At 47.9% G+C, this 22,032-nt stretch overlaps 7 protein-coding genes across 7 annotated transcripts; 5 read left to right on the plus strand and 2 right to left on the minus strand.

Annotated features, from left to right (window-relative positions):
- Positions 1-556: 556 nt before the first annotated feature.
- VMA3 (H(+)-transporting V0 sector ATPase subunit c) lies at positions 557-1,423 on the plus strand (the record flags this gene model as incomplete). Its single annotated transcript, XM_044847654.1, has 5 exons — positions 557-573; positions 728-740; positions 858-987; positions 1,043-1,303; positions 1,359-1,423. 5 exons carry the CDS (start codon positions 557-559, stop codon positions 1,421-1,423), a joined length of 486 nt encoding a protein of 161 aa, XP_044713570.1.
- A 906-nt stretch (positions 1,424-2,329) lies between these two features.
- On the minus strand, positions 2,330-4,215 carry FPOAC1_003083 (uncharacterized protein; the record flags this gene model as incomplete). The annotated part of the gene is made up of 3 exons (XM_044847655.1): positions 2,330-2,341; positions 2,393-4,121; positions 4,181-4,215. The coding sequence occupies 3 exons, from the start codon at positions 4,213-4,215 to the stop codon at positions 2,330-2,332; spliced, it is 1,776 nt and encodes a 591-aa protein (XP_044713571.1).
- Positions 4,216-6,985: 2,770 nt separating this feature from the next.
- Positions 6,986-8,205, minus strand: FPOAC1_003084 (uncharacterized protein; the record flags this gene model as incomplete). The annotated part of the gene is made up of 3 exons (XM_044847656.1): positions 6,986-7,152; positions 7,204-7,608; positions 7,659-8,205. 3 exons carry the CDS (start codon positions 8,203-8,205, stop codon positions 6,986-6,988), a joined length of 1,119 nt encoding a protein of 372 aa, XP_044713572.1.
- A 2,277-nt stretch (positions 8,206-10,482) lies between these two features.
- On the plus strand, positions 10,483-11,963 carry FPOAC1_003085 (uncharacterized protein; the record flags this gene model as incomplete). Its single annotated transcript, XM_044847657.1, has 4 exons — positions 10,483-10,949; positions 11,028-11,378; positions 11,427-11,769; positions 11,826-11,963. 4 exons carry the CDS (start codon positions 10,483-10,485, stop codon positions 11,961-11,963), a joined length of 1,299 nt encoding a protein of 432 aa, XP_044713573.1.
- Positions 11,964-16,062: 4,099 nt separating this feature from the next.
- FPOAC1_003086 (uncharacterized protein) lies at positions 16,063-17,564 on the plus strand (the record flags this gene model as incomplete). The annotated part of the gene is made up of 5 exons (XM_044847658.1): positions 16,063-16,506; positions 16,555-16,580; positions 16,631-16,735; positions 16,786-17,428; positions 17,481-17,564. 5 exons carry the CDS (start codon positions 16,063-16,065, stop codon positions 17,562-17,564), a joined length of 1,302 nt encoding a protein of 433 aa, XP_044713574.1.
- Positions 17,565-17,801: 237 nt separating this feature from the next.
- On the plus strand, positions 17,802-18,410 carry FPOAC1_003087 (uncharacterized protein; the record flags this gene model as incomplete). Its single annotated transcript, XM_044847659.1, has 3 exons — positions 17,802-17,830; positions 17,890-18,021; positions 18,236-18,410. 3 exons carry the CDS (start codon positions 17,802-17,804, stop codon positions 18,408-18,410), a joined length of 336 nt encoding a protein of 111 aa, XP_044713575.1.
- Positions 18,411-18,541: 131 nt separating this feature from the next.
- FPOAC1_003088 (uncharacterized protein) lies at positions 18,542-19,306 on the plus strand (the record flags this gene model as incomplete). The annotated part of the gene is made up of 1 exon (XM_044847660.1): positions 18,542-19,306. One exon carries the CDS (start codon positions 18,542-18,544, stop codon positions 19,304-19,306), a length of 765 nt encoding a protein of 254 aa, XP_044713576.1.
- Between the last annotated feature and the right edge of the window lie 2,726 nt (positions 19,307-22,032).

Here is a 22,032-nt window from a genome sequence, read left to right on the forward strand (position 1 = left end):
AAACATACAAGATGGTAATTCAGGGTTCCTTGCGTTGGCTCGCCCTGAGGACTAAGATTAACTTGATGGAACGTGGTTGGCGATATATCGACAGAGTCAAGAGGGAAGGAAGAGAGGGAAAGAAAAAAAAAGTTAGAAGTATATGCGCCGAGGCGGAAAATTTCAGATGTGGCGGCGAGCCTTGTGTGGCTTCCACATGCGAGGCTGTGGAAGCAAGACCCACCTCGCTCTTCGATCCACCAGCCAGGGACTAGCGTGTCTGGTCTATCTTTAATCCGAAACAGTAGGAACCCCCCGTAGCGTCTTAGGTAATGCTCCCCCGTGCTCCCTCCTACCACAGTACAGCAAAACTTGCCGCCAACCAGACGCCAACCTGGAATGAGACCTTAACCAGCACACTTTACCTCGACATCTTCGTCTTAAGCAACCGACCCGTTAACCAACGACTTCACCTTTCGACAATTCAGCTCGCCTGTCGTTCCCACGTACACTTCGTATCCTTCAACACGACCTTTTCGATTGATATCTGCACCTTCTTCGCGTCACAATAGTCAAGATGGTCAGCGAACTTTGGTATGTGCTTGCGCGCCTCCTTGCCCCCATCATCATCGAGCTCCCTCTGCATCACAAGGAGCTTCAGGTATCATCGTTCAACGTGAAAACCTGTCGGAATGGGCTCACATTACATTACCATTAATGATTGAAGCTAACATGCGCGCCTTCGCAGCCCCGTTTACTCGGTTAGTCCTCCACGTCATCCGTACCGTCGACGTCACCTCGCGACGCCCATCCTCCATCGTGAGACGGTCGACGATATCGGTTTACCATCAAGATTCATATAACTAATCTTCATCTAGCCCTTCTTCGGTGCCATGGGCTGCACCTGCGCCATTGTCTTCACCTGTCTTGGTGCCTCTTACGGTACCGCCAAGTCTGGTGTCGGTATCGCTGCTATGGGTGTCCTCCGCCCTGACCTGATCGTCAAGAGTACGCGGCCCTTTTGAAACAACGTTGAGGATTCGTCCAGTACTAACCCGTACAGACATTGTTCCCGTCATTATGGCTGGTATCATTGGTATCTACGGTCTCGTCGTCTCAGTCCTCATCTCCGATGGTCTCAAGCAGGATTTGCCTCTGTTCACCAGCTTCATTCAGTTCGGTGCTGGTCTTTCCGTCGGTCTTGCTGGTCTCGCTGCCGGTTTCGCCATTGGTATTGTCGGTGATGCTGGTGTCCGAGGAACTGCCCAACAGCCTCGTCTCTTCGTTGGAATGATTCTGATTCTTATTTTCGCTGAAGTCCTTGGTATGTTTTGTCGCGCTTGTTGGAAAGCCTCCAATTGCCTAACACTATTTCCCAGGTCTTTACGGTCTTATCGTTGCTCTGCTCATGAACTCCAAGGCCACTGTCGACGCTGTCTGCTAAAAGGCCAACTAGACAGAACCTGTCCCGAAACCCAGCTTGACAACAACGTACTTAAAACACACGGGCGGTTCCGGGCCATGGCAAAATGAATGAGATCATATATGGCGTTACGAATTTCCCTGCTTCATGTCCCGGATGTGGATTTGGAGTAGGGGATTGGAGACGTGGGCGCATGGTCAAGTCCGACCTTGCATCTGCCCTTTTGTGCATGGAAATGGGATAATGGATTCGAGCTCTTGTTATGCTTTTACTAGTCGGAAGAGGGGGGTGCTGTCATGCAATGAGAGAATGGTTTCTGTAAAATACTGTCAATGCGCGTGTTTTTGTCTGGGTGGCTTCTCATCATAGACGGTGAAGGGAACTCGATTAACCAGGTGTATGCTATTGATAATTGTTCCTCGTACTCAATCTGATATTGTTTTCACAAGCCGTGAGATTAGAGAGTCAACACAACGTAATCTATGTAACATGAGCGTTAGGGAGACATGTCAATACCTTTTGTTCGAACGGTTGCTATAAGAGTCATAACACAGTCGCAGGTTATCGTCGGTTCAACCACGTATATTGAAACAAGTTCTTTTGTTCAGCCGATAACCAATAGCAGCAAATATGTGCAAGCAAGTAAAATAATTACAAAGTCTAAGAACCCAAGAAGTCTCATCATTTCGACAATTAATGGAGACTTGTGTCCAACCCTCCTAGAAACCTCCTCACATTACGTTTCCTCATCTCTTCATGCGCAAATTACTCCTTTGTTTATCATGTGACGTCTAGTGCATGTTTTTCTTGCACACTTGCCTCCTCAACACAACACCGTCAATGATAACTATAACCGTTGAACGGAGAAAGTTCTATCTCAAAAATGAACTTCAACGGCCCCCAAAAGTTGTTTCCAATGGGGATCGTTTAGATGACGTACTGGCGAATGTTAGCGGCGACTCAACAACGTCGGTTTGAGAACAGTCTTACAGGAATAAATAGATAAGGGACGCGTCGCTCATACTCGAGCCAGGCGTCACCGTACTTGCGACGGCAGCGGTGGATGTCACGGGCGGCTCGATGGGCGATCATGCAGCAGAAGAAGACCGGGTAGAACCAGGGGAAGGGGCTCTCAAATCCGGTAATCAGACCCCAAGAAACGGCAAACCACACATCGGCAGTGTAGTGGATCTTGCGAGCAAGGCCGTACCAGCCGTCAACAAGGATGGTTCCTTGGGGAGAAACGATGGTCTTGGGGTTGTGGATGGTTTGCCAAGGGACCTGAGGGAAGGTGTTGCGCAGAACCAACTTGCCCTTCTCCATGGCACGAAAACGGTTCTTTTGGCTGTTGCAGCTGTCCCACACCCAGTACCAGAAGAGGTAGCCAACGAACATAGCGGCCAGGATACCACGGTTCCAGCGGTAAACATCAGGGTGGTGGTTGGCCAGGTAAATGGTGCAATGACAGTAAGAAAGAGGGACACCAGCCAGGTTCCAGAAGATGAGCATGAAACCCCACTTCTCGTAGTACATATCCCAAGTAGTGATGATGAGCTCCTCGCCCTTGGCGCAGGCGTTGGCGTAGAGGAAGTGAGCCATGACGAGGAACCAGACCTCGCCAGAGACGTAGCCATACTGCTCATGTTGGCGAGCGGCGGTACCGAGACTGAGGATAAGGAGAATGTACCAAGGCATGCGAACCTCGAAGAACATCTTGAAGTCGAGGATGCCAAACATACGGGGGTTCAGCTCCGCACCCATAAAGAAATCGTAGATGGGGTAGCCAGTCATGCGGTGCTGCTTGCCACGCCAGAGAGCAGAGAAGTAGGCGACAATGCTAACGAGGAAGCCGCTCAGAATGGCAACAGACAGAAGAGGACCGAACTCATCAACGGCAGTGTACAGAGGCCAGATGCCTGAGAAATGGAGACCAGCAAGGCAGGCAAGGGTGGTGTAGAGACTCCAGTAGGCGTTGCAGTAGTAGGGAAGCTGCTTGCCGCCCTCGTGAGGAAGAGGCTTACCGTAGCCCCAAACACCAGGAAGGAGGCAGTAGAAAGCACCTTCAACGATGAGATAAGACCAGTACCAGGCCCAGACCTGGAGACGGGGGAATGCACCGGTGTAGACAAGGTTGACGAGATGGGCGCCAAATTCGCTCCAAGACTGACCCTCTGTTCGGTAAGGGAATTTTCCATCGTAGTAGGTAGCACCAATCCACATGTACCACATGAGGACGGGGAAGAGGGTCATCATAGCAGCAGTACCAAAGGAGCCACCAAACTCGACCTCGCCCGAGTAGTCGACCTTGGGGTCCTGGCCAGGTCTCCAGCCATCAACGACGTGCGGGTCGTGGGAAACGCCCTCAGTCTTCTCCATGACAGTCTGGGTGGGGGCCGTACCGTCGGATGTAGCATGGCCATTGGCCACGTCTCCATTGCCGTTGGCGTGGCCATTGGTGTAACCATTCCCATTCCCATTGCCATTGACATGACCGTTGGTCTTGCCGTTGGCAGCCCTGTTAACAGCTCCCATGTTGTCAGAGTCTGTCTCCTCGTCAAGCTCCTCTTTGAATCTGGCGGTTCGTCGACGTGTAGGTTGGGGAACTACCTCAGCAGCAGAGTCGGTTTCGACGTCTGAAAGAGGTTGAGAAGTCTGGCGGCGTGCTGAACGTGAACGACGAATAGGGGTTTCTACCATGCCCTCGAAGAGTTCCTTCTTCCTGGAGGCGCAATGTTAGCATGTGCGTGATGGAAGTGATGAGAACAAAAGCAAACGAACCTGGGAGTTTGGCGTAGAGAATATCTTGACGACATATTGAACGGAGGGTTCGAGCGAAGCCTTATATATGTGTTGTATCCGTAGAGGTGGCCAAGAAGCCAGACGAGGCGGTTCGAGCCCAAATGACAATCAGGCTTTGACGGTAGACAATACTTGTCCTTGTCTCACAGTGCGTGCATAAAACAGAGACAGAGTGAGGGTCTTGTCAATGCAAAGAGAAGCAATTAGGCGCCTCAATTGCACTTTTGGTTGACGGAAGATGCAGACGTGGTACGTCGCTCGGAAACAAACAAAACCACAATAAATTAGTGGTAGTTGGGCTACAGGGGGGAGGGACCACAAAGAGGAGCGAGCGGTGACGGTAACCTCCAATCGAGGACTAGGGCATTGAGAGAAAGGTGCCTAAAGAAGTATTTAGTATCCGCTAATATACCAAGATGTTCTTTTCTGGGGGATCAGGGGAAGGATTGAATCATCAAGAAGGAAGGGAAAAATCAATTAGAAGTTGACAGGGTCATGGAAAGGAAAATTGTTACATAGACTAAGTGGAGGGGCGTGCGGCCAACACAACATGGAAGTTTGCATGTTAGAGGCAAAGGCAAACAATTCTCGCGATGGAGAGACCAGACCAAAACAGAACCCGAATAAGAGAAAAACGTGTTGTGCTATTGGCGCGCTCGCTCCTTCTACACTTCCGAGTCAATCTCCCTCAGGGGATCCAGCCAATCAAGGTTTGGTTTTGACAGGCAAAGCAGTCGATCCATGCAGATGGAAATTGGGGTACCTCGAACTTTGGTGAGCTCTCATGAGATTATCAGGTACTTTTGGTCATTTGCCCCAGATAATCGCTCGCACCAATCATACATCTTGACACTAATGCACGATTCGTATAGCGATTTGACAAGGATCATATTGATGTTGACGACAAACATCCCCAGACGATGAGATCAATTCTTACTTTCATTTTTGAGCCTCATCGCTCGCTTGCATCCGCTTCCATCTCTTATACTGACAAGGGTCTGCTATACGAATCGTGCATGAAGCTAAGCCTCGACTTGGTCAACGACATTCCATCCTTCCACCTTGAAACATCAACTTCATCCACATGTCACATCTACTTTTCCACTCGGCATCGTGATATTGCCCGTTTTCCCGACTCAAATCTCTTCATTGAGAGCTTTATCTAGTTTTGGACACATTGTTCTATACCCTGTTTGTCTTTTACTGTAGTGTATCCAACCAAGTTTGAATCTTCGTGGCCAAGTTCCTACATGCTAGACGAAACCTGCATCTTGCCTGGTGCTAATGGTGCCATTAAAACAGCCAAGTATTTCTCACAAGGACAATTCATTGTTGACAAAGTGTCAATTACACTGTAAGAGTCTGAGTTTGGGTCCATATAGACGAGTGTTATTTTGATTCTTCCTCGGCCAACTTGATCCTGGCTACATCGAGTCTACCCACAAACCTCCTATCAGCCCAAGATGGAGTTTTTGAAGACACTCAAATGCCGTTGTAAATTGCCGTCTCCTCTTCAAGACTTGCAACCCGTTGTTTGCTTGTTTGGCCAAATCAGCTTTATTCGTCAGCTCTGGACTGTACCCCTCCATTTAATCACCATGAACATCCTTGAGAGTGTATCTCTTGACAGATGCAGCCGTGACTACATGCGACTAAAAACTAGAACCAGCCCGTCTCTATGTCTTACTTGAAAGCCATGTGTTCAGTCACTTCGCATCTAGTCCTGGAGTGAAGCCTTCGTGCAGCTGGACATGGACAAGGCCAGTAACGGCCTCCTTCTGTCGCTGGGTTTGATGATCCATGCTATTTTCACAGTTCAATTTCAAGACCATTCAGGTTGCAGAATGTCCGTAGCGCTCCGCTCGTTGCCATGTAGCCCCTTTCTCGTATGTTCATCAGCAAGATGGGGAAAAAAACACGAATCGGTTCACTCAAAATTACAAGGTGGCTCTTCAGCCAACCTTGTGTTTCAGAAGCTAAATATCCTACTACACAACTTGAACAGAAAGATCAAGGTAAATAATTACAACGGTAAACTCAATTTTTAGTTCACAAGGGAGATCGTTAATGTTCAGGTACAGTTGGATAACGGTGTTGTAACATTGGGTCTGCGAGCCCTGAGCATTTTTCTGACTTGTGCCCTTGCAGTGTATATACCTACTAAAATAAAAGGGGAAGTGATGTGAGAAGGACAAAAAGGCTCCATGGATAGCAATTATCGGGTCCGCTAAGTTGCACTGATAAACGGCAGTGCTGTCAGGGGTGATACTAACAGTCAGTCACTATACTGGAGTACCGAGGTCCTGTACTAGACAGACGCATCCGCCTTACCATGCGGAGGCCGTAGCGACCATTCAATGCCATGTATAAGAGAGCGCTATACTCTAATTGCATCATATACAGTTCAATGATACGCATATACAGGTAGGCTAATCGGTTCGGCTCGATTGAACATGATGAGGATATATGACTGTGCTGTTGGTCATAACTCACCTTTTCGGCTGGTTCCAACATGTCAAATGTCGACCCAAACTGGAGAACTCCTGAGCAAACATTTGAAAGATAACACATGGAACAGTAAGTCCGAACACTGCTTTAGGGCCATATGGGTTTTGCTTAAACATATCCATAGCAGCCTGTTATGGTCTGCTACCTTTACTAAAAACCATCTCGGACCTGCAATATGCCAAGCTAATACCTCTCCGATAGAAAGGTCTGGAATTTGTTGCAGTCGCACGCGTTTGATCCATTTAATCTACTATGCTCGATTTTGAAGAAGCCCATTTAGCAGGTCTCGACAAAGCTGTCGACCTTACAAGAAGTACCATCAGGACCGCTGGAAAGCTTAGTTGGCTCACTACCATCAGAGTTACCGTCGAAGAGATCACAGTTCTTGCCTTCGTCTTGGCAGGCTTTGGAGATGGTGCAGGTATCGCCGTAGTTGGTGTTGACTAGGACGTTTGTCAATTGTAGGTTAACAGAAGCACAGGGGGATGACTTACTGCCGCAGAGAACACCACCGTTGACCGCAGCGATATTCTCAATAACAACGTTTCGAGGACCACCGTTGTCCTTGCAGTTACCACATGATCGAACAAGCTTGCCATAGTCTTCGACATAAAAGTCGGAAATCTCAACTGTGCCGCGGCCGTTAAACTGGACGACCTTGTCGGCAGCATGGAAAGCGCCTCCACCACGGATGATAGAAGTACCTGACTTTTGCTTCAAGGTAATGGCATCTTCACAGACATCCTCGAACCAAACGTTCTCGAGGGTGCATGTGCCCTTGCAGTGAACACCCTCAGCCTGGCCAGGGCCAATAATGACGTTGCGAAGAGTGGCGCCCTCTTCTAGGATGAACATGGCATCGGCCTCGCCGGTTTCTTCCTGGTCCATACAGACAGCAGCTGGTTTCTGTTAACAGGATAAACATAAACCTTCTTATCAAGGAACTTACGGGATCGATCGTAGTAGGTCATGCCACCATCGAGCTCACCAGAGACGGGGATAGCAGTAGCAAGGGCAGTGGCACCGCTGGAAGCTGGAATGGTTCGCGTGATACCTCCAGATCCAGGGCCAAAACCGGTTTCAATGGGTGCACTGGTAGGAGCCACCGTCGGGTTAGCGATGGCAGTACCAATAGGGTCCCCAACAGGCTCCTCAGGAGTGTCGACAGGCTCTCCGGGGGTAGACACAATGGGAGGAAATGGAATTGGCACATCGTCACCGCCTTGCTGTTTGTCGTCCTCGGCGGGAGGAGGTGCAGGAAATCCTGGGAATCCGAAGGCAGGAAAGTCGAAATTAGTCTTCTCAACTGAAGCAGCCTTCTTGGAAGAGGAGTCAGGAATACATTGGCTATACCACTTGCTGGCCTCGACACAGGTTGACCCAGAAGGACACTCCTTGTCCCCAGAATAGTCGCTGCCACCGCACTGATTGTACACTTGAACTGCGGCAAACGCTGTGCCAAAGTTGGCAATCATCAAAAAAGTAAAGGTTCGCATATTGAAAGATGCAAGTTGAGCAAGAGTACGAGAATCCGAATTGTGAATTTTGGGCCCGCCCGCAGCTACCAGAGGGCAATATGAAAGAAAGTACAAATGGACAAAAGAACCCGAATCGCGATGACCTCGACTACTATACTCCTTTATATGATGCGCCCAACATGCAATGTTCCTATTCCTCAGCCTCCAGGTACAAGCATACTGACCCTGGGCAAGAAGCAAATGACAGGAACCGAAGAAGCACCCAACAAAATGATAGCATGTCTGTTGCTGAAACCTGGGCTTGGATACTTTTGGTCGCATATAGTGAAGCCTTGGCCTAAGTCTATTCGAAGGGTCTGATAACCGAGATGCGCTTGGATTGGTGGGGTTTGCGAAAACGTATGGGTGATAGATTGCTAGGGATGTTGGGCATCCCAGTTCCCTTTGAGGCCAACTGCATAATGGGAACAAGTGACCCGGAGGTCGCTTGTAATATGGAAGAAGGCGCAGAAGCCAAGCAAAGGTGTTAGTGGTTTCATCTGAAATGGGGAAACGGAGATGAGGATCAAGTAGTAATCTCCTTTATGCGTGACTGGATCCTAGAGTGCATGTAATATCCGTAGATGAAGAACTTTCCGACATGGTGCAGACTTGGACAGTGAAGTATCGGAGTTTGTTTATGATAACTTTGATTATCTAGATAAATAGGTACTAAAGTATTGTTAGGTAGTGAACGATTGCCTCAGTCCCTTAGTCAGTACCTAGGCAGGTAGATATATTCAGTGACCCACCAATCAAATCTAAGAATCGAAGCAAAGACGTACCCGTTCGGATAAAGAGATCAGGTCCTATGGTAGGAATAAGGAGACATGACCTGAGACATGAGATGTTTTGGACCCTGGAGGTGAAGAATTCGGCGGGAAAAGGTCAGTAACGGCAAGGGTGAATGAAGCAGAGCCAGTTCATCTAATCGCATTTGCATACTTAAACTTGTATTCCTGGCTGCGATCTCAAGGGTTTGTTAATCTGGGGAAGACTTGGGTCTAAGCTTTGTGATGATGGATTAGTGCAACGGTAGAAGCATCGACCAAGTCGAATGGGAGTCATAAAGGCCTGTACGAGTCGGGGCATTAGAGAAAATGCTGGAGATTTGTGCGTTTTGCCAAGATGTCAACCGCTCGGTATCATATCAGAGTTGGTGATAGCATCACGTATCCACTTTTTGTTCAATCATTGTGTGAAGCTTGATTGACGATGATTCAACTTGACGCGGCTTACATGGTGAATGCATTGAACTTGGACGTGTAGCATCATGTGACTTGCAGCTCACAATTTCGAGGTTGCTCCTTCCATGAGCTTCTCCTTCTCCTTCCCCTTTTCATGGAACTCAAAGAAAGAGGAAGGATGAAAGGGGGGGTTGCAATGATGACGCCACGGGTCTTCAAAAACTGGGGAAATTGAGCAGTTGAAGCAACGAATTCTGGCCAAAAAACCAACATTGAGATGCTCAAAATTCATGTTGAGCACAATTACGAAAGAAACTAGCATAGAGATTGTCACGAGAGCAATTACCCAAAATACAGAAGTCTGATGGGTTACACTACGATACGATGCGGCTGCGCTATTAACTCTTTTGAGATTGCTCTCCTTTTGGACACGAAGAGTTGGACCACTTTTTTAATTTAGATTGTGTCTGTCATTTCGAGAAAAAGGTTATTCGTGGCAGGCAACACAACTAAGGGGTTATGTACAGTGCAGATGGCTTCAAGACCAATTCCTACTTATCTTTCTGGTTGACTGCTTTGTTGCATTCCTTGTTTCTGACCTCTTATCAATCATCATATCTCGCCTCCCGATGACGGTATCCTCAAACCATACGTATCCCTCGTCCCGTATAAAAAAGCTACATGCTCTACTGTAAGGCGAGCCAAGTTTTAAAACCCCCCCAGATTTTTGCAGGGATCATCACCTTCCCAAACCCAATCAGCTCTGGCATAAGGTCGAGACTCAAATCCCAGACCCGGTTTTTTTCGCGTCAACGTGGGACTGCTTCGGTAGCCGTAACCGTTTCTCCAGGTTAATAAGTTGCTGTACAAGACTCGACTGATTTCCATCCCCCGTCTTGTTTCCCAGCACGTACCTAAGGACAGACCTTACCTACCTACCTAGACACACTGGGGGCATCGCTTCTTCTTAATAAAGACCTCTCCTCCTTCTTTCTCTCCCACAACCCGACAGTCCCACCCCCAACCAAGCCCGAAACCGCGTCATTTCCATTCATCTTCAGCCGTAGCCATGTCGTCGCCCTCCGGATCATCTCAAGGCGGCAAGCGCAAGAGAAATTCGCTTCGCGTCGAATCCACAAACGACTTTGGTGAGAATGGTATCCAGACATCCTCGCGTGATGCTTCAGGCGAGGAGGGTGATACCACTGCTGCTGAGTCGGGACGTCTTCACGCCCGCGGCTCAGCTCCAATTCCTAAGAGGCAGCGCTCTAGCTCGAACCGTGATCACACCATTGACCCTGGTGAGCCTAGCGACACCACCGAAGCCAGCATCGACATTGCTGAGCGAGTTGGTCGCAAAGGACGTCCATCTTTGAAGGAGCTCGATGAAGAGGAGCAACGCAGAATTGAGGCTATGCCCCCTCCTCCCATTGGCAACCTACAAGATCCTGCTGGTGGCTACAAGACCAACCCTCCCCCTGTTGGACGACCTGTCCGTGTCTACGCTGATGGTGTCTTCGATCTCTTCCACTTGGGGTATGTGTTCTCTTACATTCTGCTCTATTGAGTGGTACGAATTGCGCAATCGAATCGTGTTTACTAACAGCTTTCCAGTCACATGCGACAACTCGAGCAGGCCAAGAAAGCTTTCCCCGACACAACGCTGGTCGTCGGCGTCACAGGCGATCATGAAACACACAAGCGCAAGGGTTTGACTGTCATGTCTGCTGCTGAGCGTGCCGAGACTCTCCGTCACTGCAAATGGGTTGATGAGGTTATCGAAGACTGCCCATGGGTCGTCACTCCCGAGTTCCTCGACGCGAACAAGCTCGACTACGTTGCCCACGACGATCTTCCCTACGGTGCTGACGAAGGCGACGATATTTACCAGCCCATCAAGGCCGCTGGCAAATTCCTTGTTACCCAGCGTACAGAGGGCGTCAGCACAACTGGCCTCATTACAAGGTAAGCCGATGTTCCACCCTCGCTCGATGATTGTTCTAATATCTGTAGAATCGTGCGCGACTACGAGAAGTACATTGCCAGACAGTTCAAGCGCGGTACGTCCCGCCAGGAACTTAACGTCAGCTGGCTCAAGAAGAACGAACTGGACCTCAAACGTCACGTCCAGGACCTGCGAGAGAACATCACAAACAACTGGTCCACTACTGGCCAAGAACTCGGCCGCGAGCTGAAGCAGTTCTGGCCTGTCAGCCGCCCTCAAAGCCCTGCCCGATTTAACAGTTCGGGCACGGCCGAGGGACTTCGTTCACCTACGACCCCAGGTACTTCTGGTACACCCAAGGAGTTTATCACTGGATACGCCCTCGGCCTTGTTGGTGGTGTTCGAGGATGGGTGAGTAACAAGAAAACCATGCCATCTTTGATTCGGGTCGACTAACAACTATACAGATGACCAAGAGCCGAGTGAATGTCGCTGATAGCAGCCGAGGTCCCAGCGATGATGAGTCTGAAGAGAGCGATGCCCACGCCAAGTCACCAAAGGAATCATCAAACACCCCCACTGCAGCGGCTTCCTCCAAGCTATAAACGGAGCCTTGTACATTCAACTACAAATGTGAGACAGGATAAAAACATGTCCCGATGGCAAAGGGGAGGCAGTGCCACTGTAAAAGAGACGATAGGTGTTCTGTGCAATGGGCTTTGGATTATTACTTTAATCAGTATTCGGCTATGTGCTTTAATAAAAAGCCGGTATACAAGGCGTTCCGGCTTCTGTTTATGTATTGAATACTCTTGCGGCTATGGAGACGTGTTAGCACGCTGCTGAGCCAGAATTCTCTGTCCAGTACTGCGTGGGCAGCAGAGGGCGAAATAATTGGAAGAGATTATGTCTTATTTGAATTCAATGATTCTACATTGCGTTTCATGTCATAATGTACTGGTCTGGCTACCAATATTCTGAATGTCAACTGCGGAAAAAAAAACATTGGTAAAATTGACCTCAGATTTGATCAACCTCTCGTCATCTGGCCACCCAACTGGACTGCACCAGCCCTTAATCGAAACTGGAAGCTCTAATGCGCCCGAGTCCGAGCCCAAATCAAATTCCTCCAGGGTACTCCAGTTTCCGAAGGGCGCAAGCGCGGCATGCCACGATATGGGGGCGATTGCGCTTAGTTTCCGTTTAATTAAGCGGCTATGTCACATGTTCAGCGTTCAGAGTATTTTAGTATGGAAGTGAATGCTTATCTGAAGTAACGTTTCGTTGGAACAGCACCCCTCATACGTGATAGCTATCATGCCCGGTTTGCAATAACAAAAGGGATATCTAAATTTGGCGACCAGACAGTCAGCAGGAGAATGTGACAGTGCATCGACAGCAAATACAGAAATCACCGAGAAGGAGAAAGTTACAACATGTTGGAAAGGGTAAAGATACAAATCGCGCGTACCATCGTATTCGTGGAATCTGATGTTTGAGTTCCTGGTTGTAAAACATAACTGTCGCTAAGACTCGAACAAACTACATCATATTCGTATATATGTCCGAAAGAGGACGCAAGCTCCGGTAGATCTCATTGAATATGAACTCAAATTAAAATTGGAAATAGATGATTCGCTGGTCGAGCAAAGTTGCGGTGTATGGAGGAATTGCAATAACAAAAGGTGAGTGGTACGCAATGGTAGCCAGATTGTTAGCAACTCCCGACGTGCAGATCTACTACCCTTCTCAGGAAGGAACACATGCGAATCAGATCAGAGGTGCATCGGTGCTGAAAAGGCTAGTCGTAAAAATGCCAATGTTGGTGACGATGTGAGTTCACGCATGGGGACGGGATACTAGCGAAGAGCTTGGCATCTGGACCAAGATAAACATTCAACCAAGATCTGCATTTGGACAAGCCGCTTCTTGTTGATATCGCATTGGCCAGAAAGAGCCTCTAAAGACAAAAATAGTCGGATCCCAAGCGCCGGAGGCTTTCCGCTCTTGCACGCGATATGTGGTTACAGTGCTTTCGCAGGTCGCGTGGAGGGCATGAAAGAAGGAATATTCTCCGTGCGGGCCGAATCTTACAACATAGATAGTATCTTGGTCTCATGAATGTGAGGATGAGGAGAAGGATCATGATCATGATCATGATCTACTAGATCCAATGCGATGGACAACACATAAAGAATATGCAAGCCTAATTTAGAAAGACTTGAACGCGTCTGTCGTGATGGTGTTGGCCTGACATGCCATGTCTATCCATTTCCAGCCAAAAGGCGGGGAGACGGTGGAACAACCAAAGGGAACGGTCCGACCCCGCATATTTTATTTTGAACGGCTTGCGACATTAAATTCTTTAGAGAAGCATTGACCTTTGTTGATGCAGATACTATCACTCATCTTTCAAAGGAACGTTGAACTTAAACACAAGGCATTATCGGAATCGTATGACTAAGTTATGTATCAAAGAATGCCTCGTCTTAAATAAATTAATTCAGTAAGCTGTCGATCATTCAAACTCCCCTCAGATACTTCCCTGGCTCTCATCTCATCGCACTGCAAGCAAACAGAGTTACAGACAAGGGTTTGACAGGCGCAGCTCCTGTATCCCATATATAAAAATAGGTCATGTCAGGTCATCATGAAATACCAACCAATAAGCCTTCACGTGGCTGAGTCCTGGTGTGTCCCCTAAGGGATTTCTACTTGGTTGCTCTAGCGCCCGACAGGGCTGGGCTAATAGCACCCTTGTACAAACAAGACAGGGATTCAAATTGGCGCTACCAGGAGAACGGATCCAGTATAGATTTCAATTAACTAAGATGAATAAGGAAGAAGGAAGCCAATTACCTGGGAATGGAGCACATTCTGTAAACTGTGCCATGGCTCACAGTTGAGATGATTCTCGGGCCAAGAAACTGACCCATACCCTCAGGCTCCATGGGTGGGATAGAGCTAATTGCCAGTAACCCACTGGATAAGCACTTGTAAGGTTGGACCGGGGAGCCTGGAAATAAACGTGGTTCAGCAAGGAATAAGAGAACCCAAGTCACAACCGAACAAAACAATATTATACCAACACTAGGCACTAGGAAACCTTAGTAGGTACTCAACACCAAATGTTAATTCAGCTTGACAATACATTGCATGGCCTGCTTATTTGGTCGGCATGTTATTTTCACCCATCGCTATTGATAGCAGGTACTATCATGTCAGCTTCAGGGAAGGCTAGTATGTGCGACATGGCAGGTACTATGAGTTGGTACCTGTCAGCGATGCAAGTGCAAGTACAAAACAGGCAAGGGGGACAGCCCAGTCGGCCGCCGTTCCTGCACTCTAGGTAGGTACCTAGGTACAATCCAAGTTTAATACTCAGCCTCTTTGTATTGGATCTGTTCCACTCCTCTATCATCAATCCCTGTCGAGTATTGGGATGGGCCGTTGTCACGATCGCTTCTAAAACAGCCACCAACAGGCGCCTTGACGCCTTACCCGCTCATGCTCGTGCCCACACTGTCTCAGTGCCCCTTGCAACAAACAAACCACCAACCGATCAAGCTCCAAAAACCCTACTCTGTGGTACATACAGGACGAGAAATACATAGACACCCTAGCTCCGAGGCATGTAAAGATGTTTCAGTAGCTACGCCCCTTGGTTGCTTCCTTGCTTACAATGCTTGCTTGAGCTTTAGTTGCACCTTTGTTGCCGGCACAACTCTTTCTTACTGATCGTCGCCGCCATCGTGTCTCTCCTCACAAGACATTGGGCAGCTGTATAAGCGCGACTTGTCTGCCCGTAGAATATCGGATCGGTCGGGAATGTCTTATAGCTGACATTGATACTCTCGTTTGGTACTGCACTGCACCAAGCCTGGGCGCTAGTCGCTTGATCAGGTACCGTTCCTTGAAGGCTTAGATGGCGCTTGCGGCCCCGTCCCGCCACTTGTCGCATCACATCTCGACGAACAGGGAGCGGCAAGCATGCGACAAGGGTCAATGTGAAAGGGTGGCACATGGGCAGATAAACCAAACTAAACTAAACAATGGACGGACTGCATGGCCATTCGGGTTTGGTCTCGAGGCCATTCCATCCATGCTCGCTACAGCATCCCCAGACCCTCGAGTGCCTTGCATCAGCCATCGTTTACTGGATGACTTCACAGAACATCTAATCTTGTCCACCCATGCATCAGGGCCCTGCGCCCCATGCTCAGCTCGCAGGGTTGTCCTCAATCTCGGGTCAATCACTTGAACCCTCCCCTGCAACTCCATCTCTATCCCTTTCTCAACTAACCATGCTCAGATTCAACTAGCAATGCCTCTCTTGGTCCCTATCTTAGTATCAGAGTAAATATCTCACTTACACCGAGCCCCGTCCTCGCATCCACATACATCCCTGCTCATCGCTCGAGCCTAGCATCGCCTACGTTGTGTCCCCAGCCTTAGCCGTCCATACCCTTCCTTCATCTACTGATCTTGATGAAATTCTACGTCAACTCCCCCACTATTACTCCCACTTGCTGCTCTATACCCTCATCGCCCACCTTCATTACATGAGCCTAAAGCCTTCTGTCTGCCGGGAACTGCTCATCCGCATCTTGGGGGCTGTGTCTTACTAAGTTTGGCTTGACCTACAATAATTCTCCGGACTCATTGCCTTTTTTAATTCGTGCTTCTATTTATCAACTACGGGCCATGGCAAGTCTCAAGAATATCATGAATACTGAGGACGAGCCTGTCAATCCACAATCCGAGAGCCGTTCCACTAACCTGACTTCAAGATCACCCTCTGTCCACAGCTATGCTACATCCTTGAACCATCAGACACACTCCTCTTCTCATAATAACCCTCATGACCCATCAGGATCATCCAAGTCGTCTTCTGTTATTGATCACTCATCACCGACAACAACAACCGATCTCAACATGAATAGCCGACGCCGCCGCAGCAACATGAGCATTGACTCAAACGAAACATCGTATGCTCCTGCCCAGCATGCTTCATCGTCAAACACCCCAATGAGACCCTTTCCTGCCACAGCGAGCGGCGAGTCGCATGTCAGGTTGACTCCAATTACCAGAAAGATTAGCAAAGCAAAGAAAGGCGTACTGGTTCATAATTGCGATCAGTGTCCGAAGGTAAATATCTTTTCCCAATCTGTAACCACGGCTTTCTAATCCAGCCAGACCTTCTCTAGAGCAGAACACTTGAGGTTCGTTCCTCATCCGATCTTGATGGACATTTCTAACAGTTGTGAACCAGACGGCATCAACTCAGCCATTCACCCCCTGATTTGTATTGCCATATCCGTGGTTGTAACAAGAGGTTCCACCGCAAAGACCTTCTTGATCGGCATGTTCAGAGACAGTAGGTTTAGCATATTGTATTACAACTTTCTCAATATTAACAAAGAACAGTGATCAAGATGCCATGGATATTATCGAATCGGAGCGCCCTTCTACCCAAAGCAGTTCAAAGACACATGTACTGTCCCCTGCGCAAACTACACGACCGAAGCCTATCACTTACAACGACCATCGAACATTGGCTCCTGTGAACAACTCCAATATCCCTGGAGCTTGGCCACCAATGGCTCCTACCCCCAACTTAAACCACAACTTCAAGACAGAGCCTCCTATAAACAGACAAGGTGGTTACACAGACATTCACGTGCTAGGCCCTGATCTACCATATAATAGTTTCATGCCGAACAATCCTGAACAACCAATATTGCCAACTCTGCCAGAAAGTACAACTCCGGACCTGCACTGGCAAGGTAGTTCTGCATCAACAAGCGCCTTCTCAACTCCTCCGAATAACACGAGAGCTCACCAGTTCTCCGCACCGGCTACGAACGAACCTTGGATGGCCCCAGTATCGGCTTACCAGAGCACTCCGAACGATATATCAGGCACGAGTATTGACCATGCCACATATCCTGGCTCATATACATATACACCACCAGAGGTCTACACTCCTGTCTTTAGCATGAGCCTCCCTTTACCTGGATATTCCGAAGACACTACTTTCAGTACTGTCGATCAAATTCCTTCTTCTACAGTTCGTAGCGTGTCCCCTTCATTGGCTGTTCCTCAATCTGAGACCTTGTTAGCTGTTCCATCGCTACGAACTTCAAGCGGGGCTTTCGATATGGCCAGCTGCAGCTCTGGGACTTCAGGAGGAAATGGCTTGTTAAGCACCCAAGACCTGATGCCGCTTGCTCTTTCGTCTGCTGCGAGTGAAGCAATTCCAAGGTATCTTGAGGTCTATTGGAACCAAGTCCACCCCCAAAAGCCTATTGTTCATAAGCACACATTCCAAGACGTCCCCGAGGAAGAAATAGAGCATATACATGTGCTGCAATGTGCCATGGCTGCATTGGCAACACAATTTATCCCCAACGCAGATGACCGCATGAAAGGGGCCGAGCTTCATGCCTATGCCTGGCAAAAGTCCAAAGTGGTGAGTTGAGAGAACAAAGACTCGCCCAGGCAACAATCGGCCGGTGCTGATACACTTAGTTTACACACGTTGAAGAGTGGTCAATACCAGTCCAGCAAACCATTGCACTATGCGAGTACTACGCACGCTTCCGCGGTAGAAAGTCACATTCGCATCAACCCTCTGCTCGGTAGACATCACTCTATAACAGGGTTAGTTATTCTTAAGTCTCTTCTTCTTCTTCTTCTTCTTCTTCTTTAAATCTTTCTTTCTATATTCTCTCATGATACCACTTTCTCTATTTTTCTGCATGTTATAGTCCTTCTTTTTATATGTGTCTTTTTTATTCTTTTCTCTTTCTTTACACCTTTTTTTTTCTTTCTTATCAACTACCTACATGCGAATACTCAGCTCAACTTCCGCTAGGTCATTGGTGATCAACTCACTTCTGCTTCTCGTCCCTCCATCAGAGACGGACGCCAAGCTTGGAGAGCATGGATTGCCACAGAATCAAGACGACGGTTGTTGGCAGCCTGCTTCCTGCTCGATGTACATAGCTCTTGGTATCACGAACGCCAATGCACTTCTGTCATTGGTTTAGATTACTCTTCCCCGAGCAGTCTCCCAATCCCGCTTACAGCTACAACGACAAAGGCCTGGGAAGCCCGAGACCCTCAATCATGGTCAAAATTACAGACGAGAAGAGCCCCCAAAACTATTTCTAACACAAACATGGGGACACTATCTGCTTCTGATATAGCATCTGGCCCAGCTTTTGATGCGGCAGTTTTACTTGCCGCGTACTCATTATTCCTTCCACGGCGTCAGAGCCCACCACAAATTAGTTTCGTGGAAGAGGCAACAAATTTTCAGTTGAATATGTTTCCCATTTCAAAGATTTTTCCCGAGTCAGCTATTGCCAGCACATATCTGGCATTGCACCACACACCCCTCTATTATCTGTTATCAGTATCTGGCAAGAGCTGGGTGTTTAACAAGAAACTGACTGACTCGAACTTGTTTACGGAACACCAGAAGCTTCTTGAAAAATGGAGAATTTCAGGCACGGCTTCAATAGCAACAGTATTTGCTGCGCGGGCGTTGAAGATCTTCTTTGACGTGCAGACCTCGCCCAGCCAGGTAGAATGTAACAGAGGGGAGGGTTGCCAGACAAAGACAATACCCCTGTCCGACATATCAGATTATTGGGGCATGTATGTCTGCGCTTTAATCTGTTGGGCTTTCGGTACAGCAGAGGAGCAAGACAAACCTAGAAAAGGCGTGACAAAAGAAGCTACTAAGGAATGGATTCTAAGGGTTGCATCTCAAGAGCCATCTGAGGTACAAATGCAAAGTGGCCGCAACGGGGCTCGAGGGGTTGTCGGTCTTGTGAGGCAGACGCTGTCGACCGAGTGTCTGGGAGGAGGGAACATTCTTTTTTCCGATGCCATAAACGTGCTGATACGACTAGAGGAGGAAATTACTGGGAACTGTTAAGCTAGCTTGCGAAGATGGGGTATTGTTTGCGGCCGAATTGGGCTGGGCTGGGCGCATTTTAGCATTGACGTGATAGAGACCGCATAGCGACTGGAGTTTGGCGGCCAAAACAATAGGGAAAAACAGAGCGGGCGCACATGTCATGGAGTAGGGTGTTGATTCTGGAGGACAGTATTTTGCCTCGGGTGCAGACATCAGTGTATTGGTAGCATAACATTGCAAAGCGTTGCGTACACGGATGTATTGGCTGTTGTTTATGTTATTTACACCCACATTTGATAAGATCGTGCATAGATGTGAAATAAAACTGTTGAGAATGTCTCAGAGAAAGACAAGATGAGACATGGAATTGCTGAAATCAAATGAACTATTAACCCAGTGATAATGTTTTGTTACTGTGGTTTCGGAAGTCTCGGGCGTTTAATGCGGACTCAACGGGAGACGAATATCTATTCTTATTTCTGTTCGTTTTGGTCGTAACTAGATCAAACCAGACCATATCAGCTCCTCTTGGAAAGAAGAGCTCGGATGGGGAAATAGGGGATGGCAAGAGAGCTAAAGTTAAGTGGCTTGTGGCTCCTGGCTTCGTCTCAGCTCGAGACACGCCCAGAGGAAAAAGAGAAAAACAGAGACAAGGGTCCAATCAGTCTTAAATGAGGATTATTTTTGGGCGCATTCCAGTGACATCGAAATGAGCTGTCATACTTTTATCGATACAGCAAGCAAAATGTCGGTTAAAAGACTAATTTGACTTGGAGAATGGATATACGTGTCAATTGCGAAGGGACAATAAAGCAGAGTAATAGAGTTTCGTAGAGAAGAGAGTTGGTATGTTCAAGTGAGTGAGCGTAGTGCAGGGTTCATAAGGGTGTAGTCTAGTTGATCACATGCAAAAGGCATGATGATTGATATAGCCAAAAGAAAAGCGGTGACAGAAAAACAACAGAAAATTAGCCATCGGTCTGCTAACTAATATAGACACCAACCACCATGTCCTTGTCGCATGCCCGTGTGGGAACGGTGATGGAAAATCATGCTTCTTCCATCGTTGGCTTACCTCGTCTTACTTGAGAGCTAGAAGTACTGTATCTGTACAGTACATGTAATAAACCTCGGTTGAATCGACGATTTCAACACTGGATGCCTCTCGTCAGATAGTCCTAGATAGACAAATGATATAAACCAAGACTTCCGATCTGGCAGGTTCCCGGACAATCGGCACCATGGGGGCCAAAAGAACAAGGCCAAGAAGTCAAGGGCCAGGAGGAGTTGCCTGTTGTGGAGGGGACGATCCAATAGAGGGGAACGAACTTGAGTCCAGTGTAATACGATGAACTTGAAGACGAGGCATATATGTAGGCCTAGGGCGAGGTACTGGGCGAAAAGTGACTAGACTCGAAGCCAACAAATACTTGATAGTCAGTCTAACGTCGTATGAGGCTAAACAAGAACGGAAGAAGATAATTCGATTCCTTTCGGTCAGGCTAAATAAGAGTAAAAAACACGAGAGGTATTTTCTCCTCGTGCTGAATAAGAAGACAAAGAAAGAATAAAAGGTAAAGTAGGTACTTGTTGGATGTCCAGTTGGGTATAGCTGTCTCTGTAGACGGCGGACGGATCCATAGTCCAAAATACGTGTCCAGTGACAGTCAGTCCCCTAGTCAGTTACGGCCAAATCGGCACGGGAAGATACGCCCCAACAAGCTACTAATTCACGGGCTCTAAGTTAGTCTGGTCTGGGTCTGGTCTCGCCTGGGTTGGGCTGAAGTATACCTACCAAGGGAGGTAGAGAGAGGTCAAGGCAAAGGAAGAAGAAGCAAGAAGGAACAAGAGCCATGTCCAAGGCTGGGAGTAAGATTATTGTATCTCTGCCTGCCCTGTCTATCTAATAATAAACGCTGTCACTTACCACCTTGTCTTATACTCGCAAATAAAACAAGGGCGGTTTCCTTTTTTGCTCTTGCCGTTCCGTCCTGTTTCTTTTTTTCTCTCTCCCTTGACCTTACATACGTACCTAGGTATTATTATCATTATTATGCGAGACATAAAGACGAGATTAACCCATTTGTTTACTCCATAGCCTGTTGCTCAAATTAGTATCATGGTTACTCCTGAGTCTCTAACCCCCCCATTTTTGTTTAATTCAACCTCTGGTCTCGTCTCGTCTCGCCTATAACCGAGTTGTATTTAATTTGAATCGCAATTCTGTTACTACCTTCTTATACTCTTTCTACTCCTCTGACGAACGAGCTCGATCTCACCACTACCGATACCTTCCTAGTCGACAACTCCCTCATCTTTGACTATCTGAACGATCGACTATTATACTTTTGACGACGACTTGAGTCAGCTCTTTCAAGGAACTTTGCGCGTTCCTCGTCCCACCCACGCGCGCTGACATCGATAACGAGGCTTGGCCGTGGCTTGGCCTGTCGTCACTCGACAAAGGAGCAAACCAATTTGGTATACGATTCGATTCGGTTCGATACGGGCAGTGCAATCACAATCTATCATCGGGTAGCAAGGGAAACAAAAGTACGAGCGAGAGTACCCTTCCGCATTTCGATATTCAAACAAGGGACCACGAGTACGACACGGCCACTTATACAGCCGCATTGAAAAAGGGGCCGAAAAGGGAGTTTCATCCATGCGAACAATCTAGAGCTGGATTACGCTTTTCCCGGAACGAATAAGACGACGCGAATAATAAACCCAGTTTGAACCAA

The sequence above is a fragment of the Fusarium poae genome, chromosome 1 (genome assembly GCF_019609905.1).
Source record: "Fusarium poae strain DAOMC 252244 chromosome 1, whole genome shotgun sequence".
In the NCBI taxonomy this organism is placed as follows: domain Eukaryota; kingdom Fungi; phylum Ascomycota; class Sordariomycetes; order Hypocreales; family Nectriaceae; genus Fusarium; species Fusarium poae.